Source organism: Silene latifolia, chromosome 5 (assembly GCF_048544455.1).
Source record: "Silene latifolia isolate original U9 population chromosome 5, ASM4854445v1, whole genome shotgun sequence".
Lineage (NCBI taxonomy): Eukaryota > Viridiplantae > Streptophyta > Magnoliopsida > Caryophyllales > Caryophyllaceae > Silene > Silene latifolia.
The window spans coordinates 34,977,967-34,994,606 of NC_133530.1; the positions used below are offsets into that span (position 1 = coordinate 34,977,967).

Genomic DNA, 16,640 nt, shown 5'->3' on the forward strand with positions numbered 1-16,640 from the left:
TTTATAGACCCATTTTGAGCCAATAGTTTTCTTGTCGGGGGAAGAGCCTCGAGAGTCCATGTATGGTTGCGCTCGAGTGCTTCGACTTCGAGCTTCATAGCGTCCCGCCATTATTGTACCTGCATTGCTTCACGAAAGGTGCTAGGCTCGTGATTGCTAGTCACGGCCGCTAAAAAACATTTATGTTTAACGGAAAATTTATCATAAGAAATAAAATGAGAAAGAGGATACCGCGTTCCTTTCGATGACGAGTTGGTGACGAGTAGGTGAGTGGACGGACGGGGAGGGGGTTGGACGTAACCTTTGAGGCGGGAGTTAGGGAACTTCTCACGGCGACCTTTCCCCATGTCACCGGAAGGATTAGTTTCGGTATGGGTGGTGGGGTCGATGGTGTCACTGGTACCCGCGGGTTCGGGTGTAGATATGGGGTCAGTTTCGGTGCTGGGCTCGGTGGTGGATGTGTGATCGATGGTCTCGCTAGTGTTGTTGGTCGAGGGAGTGTCGATGGGAGTGGGGTCGGGTGCTTCGGTAGTCGAAATTGGGGTTGGTGTAGGTGTAGGTGTCATTATAGGAATAAGGTCGATAAGTGGGGTATCGGGAATAGGATCGGAGGAGGGGTCGATGTGTGGTATGTTTTGGTAAGGAAAAGAGGTTTCAATAAAGACAACGTCACGAGATGAGAAAACCGTGTTGGTGTCAAGGTCATAAACTCGCCATCCCTTTTTTCCAAAAGGGTACCCTAAGAAGACACACTTGGTGCTACGAGGTGCAAACTTATCTTTGGTTCGGTTGATATTTCGTGCATAACAGAGACACCCAAAGACGCGTAAGTGGTTCATTGGTGGTGGTTTTTGATATAGGACTTCATAAGGGGTTTTACCTTTAAGTTTGGCGCTCGGGGTTCTATTAATAAGATAGACAGTGGTAAGGATGCATTCGCCCCAAAAAGAAATAGGCAAAGAAGCTTGAAATAAAAGAGCACGCGCCACATTAAGAATGTGACGGTGTTTTCGTTCAACCCTCCCATTTTGTTGAGGAGTATCAACTTGAGAGGTTTGGAATTGAATACCATTTTCAAAGAAAAAATCGTTTAAGTTTGTAAATTCGGTCCCGTTGTCACTTCTTAAAATTTTTATTTTTCTATTAAATTGACGTTCCACCATGGAGAAAAAATGTAAAAGAGTTGGTCGGGTATTGCTTTTGCGTTTCAATAAATAGACCCAAGTGGATCGTGAAAAATCGTCTACGATGGTTAAAAAATATTGAGAACCACAAGATGCATCAATAGAATATGGTCCCCACAAATCACAGTGGATTAAATCAAAAATATTGTCCGCAATGTTCGAGCTTAAAGAAAAAAACTGATCGAGTTTGTTTGGCCCGTAAACAAATATCACAAGAGGTGCTATTAAAATGAGTTTTAGAACAATTATTGAAAAAAGGAAGAAAACTTAAAACGGAAGAAGAGGGATGTCCCAACCTCCTATGCCATATCTCATGGGAAATCGGTGTCCCTATGGTATTAAGAAGCACGGTATCTTGTCGTATGCCGGTCAAGTAGTATAGTCCGTCCACTTGTTCACCCGCTCCAATCGTCATCTTCGAGGAACGGTCCTGAATAAGATACATATTATGCGAAAATTGGATTGTAAGATTGTGATCAAGTAAAAGTTTAGAGACTGAAATTAAATTACAGTTCAACTTTTCGGCAAAATATACATCTCGTAAAACAAATGTTGAAGAAAATACATCACCTATGTGAGAGGCTACTGTCAAGTCTCCATTTGGGAGACCCACGGACAGTGGCGGCATGGTTCGCAAGTTCGTAAAAAAATCACGGCATTCCGACATGTGATGGGATGCCCCGGTGTCGATAATCCAAGTAAAATGGGAAGAGGAATTACCGTTTAAATGCTCAATCGACGGACTGTGTTTGCGGGCTTGCAATAACTGGTGTATTTCATTGAGTTCGGTCGGAGTCAGGTTATTGAAATCAATCTTGTCAAGTTGTCCCGACGAACAAGAGGCAGTGTCACGGAAATGACCAGCTACCATATGAGCTCGAGGACCCCCCTGGTTGCCGGTTGACCCATGAGAACCCGAGGAACCAGAATTACCCGAGTTTTTCTTGATTTGCTCCCACCGAGCACGGCCTTCAACATCAGGAATGACCGTTCGACTCATATCGCTTTCATTGATCAGAATGCGGTCCCTAGGTCTATCTCCCCACCAGTCGGGAAACTTCCCCGTATACCGATAACACACTTTGTAAAGGTGACCATGTCTCAAGCAAGCAATACAATAAGGTCTTAGTTAGTCATCCGTACTGTTCGGGTTTGGGGTACTGCTATGGCGGCTGTTATTTTGTCTATGGTTACTGTTGAGACGAGTAGCAAAGGCCATAGTGTCAGGTCGGTCGATGGGTTTCGGGGCATTAAAGACACGCATACTCTCCTCTTGGAGAAGTCTGTTATAAATAAAATTAAGAGGAGGAAGAGGAGAGATACCAAGCAACTGAAACCGAGCGCTGTCGAATCGATCGTCTAATCCCATGAGGAAATCACGTACCTTTTTGCGTTCACGACGAGCATCCAAAATCGTGACCCATGTACAAGTACACGGGTTGCAAGGACACGACTCAACAGGATCAGCCTCGACAATCTCATCCCAAATAGTGATGAGGGGACCATAATATGCCATAATTGATTCCGTCGGGCCTTGGCGACAGGCCATAAGATCCGCCTGCAGACGGTATATACGAGCATCATTTTGTTGAGAAAACCGAGAACGGATATCAAGCCATACCTGTCGTGCTTCGGGTCGCTTGGAGATCGACTTTTTGAGAGTCGGACTGATAGTAAGGAGAATCCAAGCAGTCACGAGAGCATTCTGTGACTGCCATAATTGGAAAGCGTCATCAGTAGGTGCGGGTTTCGGAATATAGCCACTCTTACCCTTGGCGAGTAAGGCAAGAAGAAAATCTCGAGCCCATTCGTCATAGTTATGGCCATTGAATTCGGTTTGTGTGATTTTAACCCCAGGATTTTCGACATGATGATAGAGGTAATTTGGTTGACGGGAAGGATTGATTAGTGAAGAATTGTCGGTGTTCGATTTTTCGGTGTTCGAATTTTCGGTGTTCGAAGTTTCGGTGTCGGCGGTTGCCATGAGGCTGCTATGAAAGGATGAACGTAGGAATAGAGTAGTATGAAAATAACCTAGACAAATGATACCATGTTAAGAATGCATAAGATTAGAAAGAGTATAATTGATAGTATTATTTCTGTAAATGAATCACGTACAAAGGCTATAAATCTAATGCTATTTATAATGTACATGAAGCAAAGAATAAGGTAAAGAATATCTTCTTAACAGCTATATTTCTAAACTAGGCAAATAGAGAAATTTGCCTTAGTTGGTGAGATACACTAGCCGTTGGGTATCATAGAAACGAAGCTGCGTATTAAGCAACACAAATATATTAGAACAACATGAAGTGGAATAATATTAAGAAAAGAATGTTAGTAAAGGTTAGAGGAATACTGTCGACCTTCTTCATTCTTTTAGGCTCTGTTTGGTAAAACTAATTGAAAAGGTAGCTGAAATTTGAAAAGGTAGCTGAAAACTAAAAAGGTAACTAAAACCTGAGAACGTAACTGATAAGGTAGCTGAAAATTGGGAACTGATAAAGTAGCTGATTATATAAAAAAAATGTTTGGCAAACTAACTGAAAAGGTAACTGATTTTGATGAAATGACGTAAAAGGATATAATAATTATTTAATAGTAGAGATTTAAGGGGCAAAAAAGTAAAATAAAAGCAAATCAGGTACCTGCCAAACACTTACGAAAATATAAGGTATCTGAAATTTTGGTCAAATAAGCTACTTTGACCAAATCAGGTACCTGAAATGTCTTGCCAAACATGGCCTTAATCTTCTCCGACCCGCTCTTCCCATATTGGCTGATCAGCTTATAATAATACAAGTACCTGTTTTCTTTGCACGAATGTTAAAGAAGTGGGTAAAATAAATGTTACTCCATAATTTAATTGTGTATTAGAGAAAAAGATTCCAGAAAAAACCCATAAAAAAAGCGAAAATAATATTTCTCCATTAGATAATGCGTGGCTTTTGTTTTAAGGCCTAACCAATGAACAATAATGAATTTAAGATGAGTCTAATAGAATGAACCCGAGGAAGAAACTGTTGGGAGCCCCTTAGTGCGGTTAAGAAAGCGCTCTTAATTCGTACCTTGACCCTCTCAGTTTTGAGCCAGTTACCTTGGAAAGGATAACAGAGAGTGAGGTAATTAAAAAGGAAGTTATATTAATACGGGTAAATGGATAATTGAAGTGAGAAATTTCTAACCTTGTTGCAGGATGTGGGATTGAGGTAAGTATAATGCGGTGACAAATTGACAGTGAATTTGGGCCTAAGGCCGTGTGTTTGGTGATGATGGTGTTGGAGTTTTCACGACTGAATTATTATATGAACTAGTTAGCGAATTTATCTATCGAATAATTTACGTGAGAATAAGAGCATGTTTACTACTGTAAATTGGATGTTTAATTATGTGAATGACATGTTAAGTGAAGTAGAAAATTTCCTGTCTAGTGATATGCGGAATATGTTGCCCGAAACCGTGTTAGACATTGTTATTTAGCTATGGAAGTATTAATTTTATGTTCTATGTGGATAGTAGTACACGGCTTGGCCATGGGTGGTGCTAGGCCGTGAGTGGCTGTAGGGAGCTTGTCACGGTGGTTGGCTAAGCTCGGGTTAGTTCAGTCAACCACATGTTGTTTTGATTGCAAAGACCTTATTTTAGACCCTATGACCCAATTTCTTAAGCATAAGCTTGTGTTTTCTCGTTTACTTCTTAAATAGACTAAATGGCACCAAAGAAATCCATCCCTACATCGATGTTAGTTGAAGAGATTGAGAGGCTGCTGAAGATGAATGAGGCTTTGACAGAAGCTTTAAAGGGCAAGAAGGAAGAGATGAATCCGTCATCATTTCAGCCCATAATTTGGAGCCAAAGCAAAAAGGCTATACACATATTTTAGTCTTAGCAAAATTGAAGGTATAAAGTTAATTATTATTAACTACTCAATTAAGAGGATCCTAATGATGATTAAACACACCTCTAATCATGATTAAGCAATGCATGCTATTCCGTATCATGCAATAAACAGATCATGATGATAATACACTAATTTAATTCATTCTGCTCCAATCCCCATGGTGCCAGGGTGGGTCTAGTAATACACTGCCGAAAGAAGGCTTCATACACAACATTGCCACATTGCATGCCTTTGTGGACCTGGAAATGGGGGGTTATTCTGATCGGAGACGGGTGAAATTATTTGGATTTTATTACCCCGTTCAAGGTGCGATTGAGATGGATTAACCGAATTTGTATCATTTAGTTATTCTGGTAAAAACGAGTGAGATTTTATCATAATTTCAATTCAACGGTTATGAGTTGGATCAACTGATTTTGTATTGATCATTTGGGTCGTGAACTCGTGGCAAATAAGGTTATTGCTATTTTTTACGTAGATAAACTCACGTCTTTATAACAAATTTCATATAAGTCGATTTGAAGCATTTTAAACCGGGTCCTTTTTTAGGGTGGTTAAGGTCACATATTTTCGGATGGGTTGATATCGAGTCTAATAATGTGGGTGGTTAAGATCACATTTTCTCGGATGAGTTAACATGAGTCTAATGAAGTTTAGGTCAGTGACGGACCAGGTCGGGTCAATATGAATTTGGAGACATATTCCGGTTGGGCTAATTTTGTATTACCACCCTTTGGTAATCTTGTCAAATAGCTACAATTACCAGTTACCATAATGTAGATGTCTTATCCTAATTCTCGAGACGGAGGTGCAGTCAGCAGTAGCTCACAGATTCGATCCTCCTCCCCTTTATAATGTACTGGCCTTACTCCTCTTACAGGGGGGAAAACAGAGTAGAAAACACTAATGCAACATTTTACCTTGACAGTGGAGTTTACAGAACAGTATGCATCAGGAACTCAAGACGACTCGACTATGTGTGGAACCATCTTCCATTGTAATCCACGACACGAGAGAGAATGGTTGCTCGGTAATCTCAAGAATCCTAGTTCCTCTAGCCCAATTTCCATAGCCACCATAGCCAGTGTGCCGTGCAAAGCAAAGCCATAACTTGTTATATGGACAGCACCAGTCCAGTCCATGGTTGTGCCCTACAAAAACCGCCTGCATAATATATGGCACCTAAATTATGCTAAGTACCAACCTTAATAAGTTGGACCCTCGCTGAGGGTGTCTTCAGGATAGATTCTCTAATAAGTCATGATCGTGTAATTGGTCGTAACTCATGATGGTGTCTTCGATTTAAGCAAAACAAAAACGAATTTTCATAAGTGGCCCGTCCCAGTTGATACAATGGGTTTGGGATTAAAACTTTGTTGTTATTGCACTTATACGACGACAAACTAATGGACTTATGAGGCAAACAAAGTATTTCATCCTCAATGTAAAAATCATGATCTTGAAATTGATTAGCGCATACCTGAACTGAAGGCCGCGCTTCTAAGGCCTTCATGATCCCGAACTCAGATTCTTGAGGAGAAACCCTCTCTCTGTTAATGGATCCCACACATGGATGTCTTATTTTACCAAAAGGAGCCACGTTATTATAAGCTAGGCTTGGTATATGCCAGAAAATTATTTCAGGTATCCTGTAATTGTAAGATGTTTCATTTCTGTCAATAACCAAGAAAGAAGAATATAACCATCATCATTGTTCAGCTCAATCATGCCAACTACAATGCGCTTTGGATCTCCTTTGGTTCTCAAGAAACACAAACAGGTCATAAATCCAATGAAGTTTCATCCTAAACAAATGGATCATATAACTATACAAAGGTATCCCTAATTAACTTATCAATTAGTCTCTCTTATCACCCTTGCAGCCTTGCTTCCAATGTGGGACAAAACTTAGCACACATTTTGGAAATTCTAAACAATGTTGTCTTAAAAGGCTCCCGCATGTTTCAGGGAAATGTGGTATTGACGTCTTGACAACTGTACCCCTGCGTCGAGAAAATATAAAGACTGATTTTGAAAAGGCTAACAAAAACTGTTGCATCAAAAGACTTCTACTTAACTATATAAGATGCTCAAACTATGTACTAATGACATTTAAAAGCCAGAGTAACTGAAACAACAGTAATTGAAATACCTTGCATCAGGGTTGAGTTCCTGAGATGTGGTATTGAACCATTTGGCCTGTGAATTTGATATAACTTCCGGATAGCTTCCGCCACCGGAATCTAGAAAGTACAAGTAAGCTACTGGAGGTTTTGAATCATGTGATGATGTTATGCCAATAACATAATTTGATAAACTAGGCCATAACTTTCTGGGACCTTTCACAGAGAATGACAACTTGTTACTGTCAATTTCATGCTCCATCAGCTCCAAACGTGACGTTCCCTTGAAGCTGCAATCCTTTTCTATAACAAATTAACACCAAATAATTATCGCTAATGACGTGGTATTAACGTGATAGGTGATCCCACCTCTATAAGCATGAATGAAATAGTTAAAAAGTAGTAAGGTGATTAAATCTGTACAGAGTATCACCAAATAATTAGTGAACAACCGTCCTGACGTCCAACGATATATAGACTGTACTCTACAGCAAGTGTTGATTGGCAATTTGGCATTGGTGCATCCTATAAAATCAGACAAGACTATTTTCTTAAGAAAATCATGTTTTGACCTAAGAATTTTATTACGACTTGTATCGGAAGTAATGTCTTATAGACAGACACGAGACGTGCAACCAGAACGATTGTATTGAGATAACATGGATTGTAAGACATAATAAGCATCTATATATGGAACTTGGAGGTTTATAGTTCATCACAGAAAAATCCTCAAGCCTTGCTATATATATGTTTAATTACCACATGACCTCTTATATCTCAACGTCGTTTTTTTATCATTCATGACAAGAGAGCCTTAATTACCTGAAATTGCAGAGGGGCAGTAAAGTGGAGGAATACCACTTCCTGAAAACCACTCCAAAGGCCACTCAAAGATAGCATCATCATGATTTCCGAAGACACTAGCCCAAGGTATATCCTTCTCTCTAGTCGGCGAAAGAGCCATGTCCCAATACCGACTTGCATTTGCAGTTGCTATGTTGTTTGCTGTGATCACATCTCCCAAATACACTACAAATTCTACTTGAACATTACATACAAATTGGTCAGTAATATCAACATGAATTAATAGATAACAATGACCATCGTTTCATTAATAGCATACATTGTACTCCAGCAGTATTGGACCTTAGAAAGGCTGGCCTGCTGTCAAGAATTCAAACTTTACATTTGAACATTTATTTTGTCAAGTATAATCTTCTTCGGCACTGGGATAATGTTATCGGTGAGACACTGACTATTTTATTTTATTTGTTTCTTTGTTCAATAAATAGCTAGTTTTATAAAAGTAACAATAACACAAACATATGACCCGTACGAGTAAAGTCTAGTGTTTAAATCTTCTGAAGAATTTCCAAGGGGCTTGAAACTATGTCTTCTAGACTTTTCAAGCCTGATATGCATTGTTTACAGGCTATCGGGTATGTTGAGGGTTTACCTAGTGCGCACTCGGGAAAAAACCAGTAGCTAAGACTTGCCTCGTCATCTGAAGGGGTGAAACCTTAGGAGACAGAGATTCAGATTACCTGGTTTCTCAAGATGAAGAACATAAGACATAAGATTAACGGATTGAAAATCTTGAAGTGGGCCCCAAGTAGTCCACGCGTTCTCACCAAAATGCAAGTCTGCAAACAAGGCTATCTTCAACGGTGTCCCTCGTCTCACTTTAACATTTCTCTCCGTTCGAGACCTAGCCGTTACCAAGGTTACGAGTAACGTAAGGAGTAAAGACAAGATTATATTATTATTTTTCCCTTTGTTTCTCATTTTGCACCTTTCTCAAAAACAATTTCCCATTCTACTACGGAGTACTTTAAATTATTTACACGAGATATCAAAACATACGATATGGCAACAATATCGTCCAATACTCCCTCTCAAGTTGGAGCACTTGGTGTCCCAATGCCCAACTTGGATTGAAGATACCCAAAAGCTTCGCTCCCTAGAGCTTTAGTAAAGATGTCTGCAATTTGATCCTTGCTCCGTACATGTGACGTAGATATCGTCTTATTCATGAGATGGTATCGAACAAAGTGACAATCAATCTCTATATTTTTAATACGATCATGGAAGACTGGGTTCTTCGCAATGTGCAATGCCGCTTTGTTATCACAATAGATTTCCATTGGCTTGTCATGAGTAATTCCTAGTGAGCTCAAAAAGGACTTCATCCATAGTAACTCACTTGTCACAGCTCCTAGTGCTCGGTATTCCGCTTCAGCTGTCGACTTCGCTACAATCGCTTGCTTACGAGCTTTCCATGAAATTGGTGATTTCCCGAGTGAAACATAATACCCGGTTATTGATCGTCTCGACAGTGGACAACTCGCATAGTCCGAATCCGAATACCCTCTCAAAATCAAGTCACAATTTCTGTCTATAATATGCCCTTTACCCGGACTGTTCTTAATATAACGCATCACTCTATTGACCGCATCCAAATGCTCTTGTCTTGGGGCATGTACAAACTGCGCTAAAACATGGATGTAATATTACGGTTTTCTATGTCTATGGGTACTCTATCGAGTGGTACTTACTCTGTCGAGTAAGTATGTTTTTACGCAAAACAGTAGCTGACCTGATGGGTACTCGATCGAGTATGTGTGACACTCAATCGAGTAAGGGGCACTCGATCGAGTAAGTCACTTACTCGATCGAGTAAGTGCGTATTACGGGTTGTTTAGTCGGGTTTTGTTAATAATGCGAGATTAATATAAAAGGGCTTCCGTCACTATTCTTAATCACTTTTACCTTCTTAAACCTTTCAAAAGAAAAGAAAATGAGTTACGTAGTTCGCATTCATCGCATTATTAGCAAATCCCAAGGCTGAATTGTCGGATTGTCTCGTTCTTTACGCCGTTGTGATCGTTGTGTCGAGGGTAAGCTTCTTGTATAACTTTTTATAGCATTTCTTTGACTTTTGTTAAAACCCTAATTGGGTAGTTTTGGGGGTTTTGGGTGTATTGTATTGTTTTGGTGGTAATTGTATGTATATGTGTTATAGGAGGAGGATTCGTAGAGGAACGTTTTTGATTAGCTGCTGTGACGGTCTCGTGTGATCGCTATTCCAGGTAGGGATGGGCACCGGTCCAAAACCGGACCGGAACCGGTTTGGACCGGAACCGGAATCGACAAAATTCATGGACCGGGACCGAACCGGATTACAAAAATTCCGGACCAGACCGGTTGGACCGGAATTACCCACTTTTTCAAATTCCGGTCCAAAAATTCCGGTCCATTAGACCGGATCGGACCGGTTGGACCAGATTGGACCGGAATAAAAATACAATTTTAAGAAAAAAAATGAAAATAACAATAATTTCGGGCATTCCGGTCCGGACCGGAAAATACCGGTCCCGGACCGGAAACCGGAATCTTGGAAAAAGGTGGATCGGAGACCGGACCGAAATTTTTAATTCCGGTTCCGGTCCACTAGATTCCGGTCCGGACCGGTCCATTTTTCCGGTCCGGACCGGATTATGCCCACCCCTAATTCCAAGTAGGATTTCCTTACTCGGTATTGTTTACATGGCATTGTTGGTAATTGTTGTTGTTGTTGTTGTTGGATATCATATCGGTAGTGAATTGGATAATGGTTGATTGTATTGTTAGTTGTATAACTGTTTGTGGTTTGCAAGGTGCGTCCTCGGCTGAGTAGAGTTACTTGCGGGAGTGGCTTCACGCCCTTGATTCTCCTTCTGTGGAACCCTCCACAGAAGGGATGTGCACATTTAGGAACTTGGATTTATCGCTTGGATGAGATGAGCGGGGCTTAGGTGGGAACGGCCGCGGTCCCCCGCTGGCGGTGTGGAATACTTGTTGCGATGAGTATTCTGGCAGGACTACACACTTTAGTGTGTAGTCAGGTGTGTGGTGGTATGTTAGAGATTCGGTTGTTTGGTTGGATTGTTGTATTGTTTTGTTGCCTCGATCTCCTAAGCCATTGCCTTTCGCCACTCTTCTTTTTGTGCGGCCTCTGAATAGTTTCGATGTTCTTGTGCAGCATCGACATGTGCCAAGAATTTCCTGTGATTAATAGAAAAATAATCGGTAGTGATATAATTTGCTATAGGATAGCGAGTACCGACTTTCCTTGCGGAGGTTGATTGGACGGGTTGAGCAGGCGTTGTGGGGTCTATAATCCATGTTGATTTGGAAACATAATCTTTCTTCCAGTAAGGCTCAAATTTTTCACGAGCACCACGACCTACATGTTCTCCTGCCCCATCACTTGCTTCTGTGTTTTCTGGAATTTCAGTCACTTCTTCATTAGGAGTCGGACTGGCAGTCGAATAATCTGGGTTAGCTTCATCATGTTCGTTCTCCTCCTCACTTACAGTGTCGTGGATATGATCCACGGGTTCTATGTCTACAGGTACATCCTGTGTTTGGTGGCTTGTATTGTCATGCGTGTATACTATCCCAACATCAACGAAAGGAAAAGTGTGCTCATAAAAAATTACGTCTCGTGATTCAAATAATTTCTTGGTTTTGAGATCGTAAACTTTCCATCCTTTCTTGGTGTGTGGATACCCAACGAATACACACCTCTTTCCTCGCTCATTAAATTTATCTTTCGGCCTATCTTTGTTATGAGCGTAACACAAGCTGCCAAAGACACGCACGTTATCCAAACTAGGACATTCCTCATCCAACACTTCATACGGAGTTAAACCATCCAAAATATGAGTGGGTGTTCGGTTTTTCAAATAAGCTGCGGTCAGAACACATTCCCCCCAAAAATCAACAAGTAAATTAGCTTGGAATCGGAGTGCCCTCGCTTTTTCTAATATATGACGGTGTTTCCATTCCACTCAACCATTTTGTTGTGGGGTGTCGACATTACTGGTTTGGAAAACCATACCATTTTCACTATAAAATTCTTTTAGTGGCCCGGAAAGGAATTCTGTTCCATTATCACTTTGTACTATTTTAATTTGCTTTCCAAATTGAGTTAATGTCATTTTATAAAAATTCATCATTAAACGACTCACTTCTCCTTTTTTTCACACATAAAATAAACCCACACACCTCGACTCTTGTCATCAACAATAGTGAGAAAATAACGAGCTCCCGACAAACTCGTTCTGTGATACGGTCCCCAAATGTCACAATGTATGAGGGAAAACCATTCAGTACTTCTTTTATTATTCGCTTTAAAAACTGACCGAGTTTGCTTTGCTCGACAACACGCATCACAAATATCGCTAGAGTTCCAAAATAAATAAATACCAACTAAGGAAGAAAAAGAAGGTAAAATACTGCTAAACGGATGACCTAGTCTCTTGTGCCAAAGTCGTGCATCACCCTTGTCTTTCGTTCGAGTTGCACGAGCCTGCTCCGTTTTAAAAAAATAGACCCCATCTTGATGCTCACCCCGTTGATGAGTAGTATTTTAGTCATATTTTACCCCACATTTATAACCTTATTTCAACTCGATTTTGTGTGGTTTTATGATTAAATAGCTCATTTAATAGCTTTATTAGTTAATTAGTATTTAATAGTTTAATTCTACTTATCGCAATAAATATTTATTTTTGTCGGAATTTAGTTTTATAGCTCGTTTTATTTGTTAATTAGTAATTATTAGTTCTATTATAAATGTTATATGAATAATGGTTTTTACTAAGTCTATATTACTGCTTTGCCTTTGTGTAATTTAATTTTGTAGGACTCATGTTCGGAATAAAAGAAGGTTAAGTGAAGCGAGGCGGAAATTAAGACGGATCAAATAAGACAAGTGAGCAATAATAAAATAAAAGTCAATTCTTGACTTTCACAAAGCACGCCTTCATCACCATTTCAGACCAGCGGCACCCATCGAGCATCAACCTCCTCACCCATCACGAGCAGTAATAGCCAGAAACCCGACGCGCCATGGCTCAATGCCCAGAACAGACAACCACTAGCTCGAGTTCCCCCTCCATCTCGCCTGAGCTCGGCAATAGCAGGATCACCACGCCATATCCTCAGTAGAAACCTGATGCTCTACCGTGCCTATCATCCATTTCACTCCATCATCATCAACCGTCATCCACCATTGATCCCCTCCTTGAGCCCAGCTATGTCCCAATACCCACGTCAATCAACCACAACAATTCACCATTGCTCCTCAACACCTCCGCATCAACTCGACTTCACCGCTGCTCCATTTCCGTCACATATCATTCACCATAGTAGTACAACCATACCTCGTCACTAATATTAACCAGCATCGACTAAATTCGACATCAAATCGGCATCAGCTTCATATACCGGTAGCCACACTAACCAATTTCCCTCCTCTGCCTCGCATCACCACAATCAACTCCACCAACACCGGCGGCAACAACATTCGCAACTCATTCCCAACACCATTACCCAGCCACCACGCATCACCTCCATGCCGGTTAGCCGGTAGCCGACAACCGACATCCACACTCCCTCCTCTTAAATCGTGTTCAAGTCGCAAATTTTGCTGAAGATCTCGCTACCGGTGCATCCACCGGTAGCCGACTCACCGGCGCACAGTCCCGCTCCATCATCCCGCATCAATTCCCGCTGCTCCCTACCGGTGGCCCTTCTACCGGTCACCCGGCTCCCACACCCAATCCAAATTTCTGCAACAAACTTCAAATGTCTCGCTGCCGGTTCCTTGAATGGCGACCGGTGAACCGGCACATGCTCCCCCTTGCTGCGTTTTGCTCAATCGCCGTCCCCATTTTGCCCTTTTTAACTTGTTCTGTTTTCTAGTCAAACAAAGGGTCGTGTCTTTCATTTAGGAGAGGAGAGGAGATTAGGATTGATATTAATATAATAATAATAATTATTATTATTATTATTATTTATTATTATTATTATTATTATTCTTAGGAGTAGGATATTTATAAACTCTCTCATTATTATTATTCTACCATTACCGGACATTAGTTTACCTTAGATTATTCTACCCAATTAGATTAGAATAATTAGTCTCTCCTACTCTCTCATTATTGTAACAAGAACCCTAATATTTTTATCTTTAATTTCCTTTAATCAAAGTTGTAATCTTTCTTCATCATTAATTTAATTCCTCTTTAATTTATTCAAGTTCTACAATTCTCATTAGTTTACACTTGTTATTGGGTTGTGATTAGAAGACAAGAAGAGATTCATCTTCCTTATTTCAACCAAAGTTTTCTTCTTTATTAATATTGGTATAATCCTTCTTCTTATTTACTTCCTCTCAATTGTTTACATGTTTATTATAGTTTAATTACTTGTCTTATCTTTATGTTTGTTCTTCTTATTTCCATGTTAAAGTTCTCATCTTTTGTTCTCATTTCTATTAGTATGTTGGAGTAGTGTATTACGAAGGTAGATGGGGGAACTTGTGTAGAAAATATGGTTTGATTATGGTTGTTGATACATATATTGAGTCTTTTGAGTTGTAGCAATGTTTTGTGCACAACACATGTTTGATGAAAGGCTTGAATGAGTAATTTAGGTTCTTTCCATTTTCAATGAGTTAACAACGATCTTTCGTGGTTCGATAAGAAAAGGAAATTAAATACGTAATTAAACTAGGTGAAGGCAGAAACGGGAATTCAGGGACAGAAATCAAACGGGAATAGGCGCAACAGAGCTGCGTCCCTTGGAAGAGGCGCAGCAGTCGCTGCGTCTGTTCCTGGGTTGAGTTCTGGCTGTGAAGCCGGAACCGCAACTCTTTAATGTTCATTGGTGATTTTAATGGTTGATTATGAATAATTGACTCGGGTGAAAGTGATTAAAATATTATTTACATGTGATTGAGGCCATAAAAACTAAGACAAATTAATTAGGCTAAACAGATATTAATGATGGATTAATGACGGTGACGGATGAATAACAGATGAAAGTATATCAAAGGCGAATTCCAGAGACTCAATATCGATGAATCGAATCTCTAAAAACCCGAATTGATTTTAATGACGAAAACCCGCAAATATGAATTATAAGGGATTTATGTCGGGATTTAATGATGAATTAATTAATAGTGAAATATTTACATGTTAAACTTATCATATTCAAATTGTTATGCTAAAGAACAATGAACAAATAAAGAAAACGAAAACGAACAGACAACAAAAGACGAAGGAAGAAGAAAGGAAGCAGGAACTGCGGCAGCCTCAGGAAGAGGCGCGGCAGGTACTGCGACTCTTCGAAGAGGCTAGCAGTTGCTGCGTCCTTTCTCGACGGTTGTCTCCTGATAATCCGTAAAAAGGGTTTTTAAACAAGGTTTTACAAATCGGATTTAAGAATACTTTCGACATAAATCTTACAATATTAATTACAATAAATAAAGAACAATAAACAAAAGAAGGATTTACACCCTTAGACTTACATGTTTGACGAAACGAGATGAACTAAGTTAACGTTTAGTGATGCTCGACTCGAATGTACGACGAAAGTGCCCTCTAAGAGGAAAACGAATAAGATTGATTAATGTTGATTGATGTGGAGTTGGTCAAATTGGTCGGTCATGCAAAATGAGGCTGGTACTCAGAAAGATCCGAGCTCACGTGGTCGAAAGTTCAAGCACGTAGACGCCAAAAAGTAAGAACGTGGTCTAGAATGCAATGGGAGAAGAGAAGGGCGGACACTCGCGTGAGAAATATGTGAGACCGAAGGTCTCTATTTATACTAATCACACGGAGGAACTAGGGTTTTCGGAGAAACTTTGGAAGTGAATCTCGAAAAGATACGAAAAATACGCAGAAAAGGACTGAGGAAGAGGCGCAGCAGGCACTGCATCTCTTGGAAGAGGCGCATCACTTGCTGCGTCCTTTCATCAGTGGTTTCCTCCTGCGGAAGAAAGATTTCGCGTTTCTATTATGGAATAGCGGATTAATCTCGTTTCCTTAATATTTTGTGTGAATATTACGGGAGATATTTTACCAAAGATCAAAAGATTGGAAAATATGGAATAGAAATATCCGGAACATTCCAGAACATTCTGACTCGGTTATTAGAAAATGAAGACGGTTTTTTTACCCGAACTCCAAATGTACTCTAATTACTGCCAAAACGACCGTATCGGCACGTAGATGACAATTAAGAGGTAGACACAAATGTTTGAGCGATCACTTGACGATAAACTTACGAACTGTCACAAATCGTTCCGTATACCAAACATGCGGCCCAATCATCACCGGGTGGATTTGCGGGAGGTGCAGAAATGAGGTATCTACATATTTATCGCTGTACTTTTCTTATTAACGTAAGAAGGAAAACTATAGTATTTAGCGATACTCAATCTGAGTTATAATCATAGTGCTGATTATACGAGTGGATTGATAATTTTTGTAATCCGTAGAAAAGTACTAAAAATTATTAATCGAGAATAGTGGACGTAGGTTTCGACTTGTGAAACTGAACCACTTCAAAATCCCGTGTCTCTCTCTATTTTATTGTTTT

The 16,640-nt window shown here is 40.1% G+C and overlaps 2 protein-coding genes across 3 annotated transcripts; both read right to left on the reverse strand.

Annotated features, from left to right (window-relative positions):
- Window positions 1–1,352: 1,352 nt before the first annotated feature.
- Window positions 1,353–9,076, reverse strand: LOC141657243 (putative inactive purple acid phosphatase 16). 2 transcript variants are annotated; one of them, XM_074464403.1, is made up of 6 exons: window positions 8,753–9,076; window positions 8,031–8,246; window positions 7,238–7,511; window positions 6,566–6,734; window positions 6,006–6,249; window positions 1,353–1,614 (listed from the first exon to the last, which is right to left on the reverse strand). In XM_074464403.1, the coding sequence occupies exons 1-5, from the start codon at window positions 8,991–8,993 to the stop codon at window positions 6,037–6,039; spliced, it is 1,113 nt and encodes a 370-aa protein (XP_074320504.1). In that variant the 5' UTR covers window positions 8,994–9,076; the 3' UTR covers window positions 1,353–1,614; window positions 6,006–6,036. The 2 variants fall into 2 exon arrangements, with proteins under 2 accessions (XP_074320504.1, XP_074320503.1); XM_074464402.1 differs by lacking the exon at window positions 1,353–1,614 and having other exon boundaries at window positions 5,791–6,249.
- On the reverse strand, window positions 2,314–3,168 carry LOC141655211 (uncharacterized). The gene has a single exon (XM_074462301.1). The coding sequence runs from the start codon at window positions 3,166–3,168 to the stop codon at window positions 2,314–2,316; it is 855 nt and encodes a 284-aa protein (XP_074318402.1).
- Window positions 9,077–16,640: the final 7,564 nt, after the last annotated feature.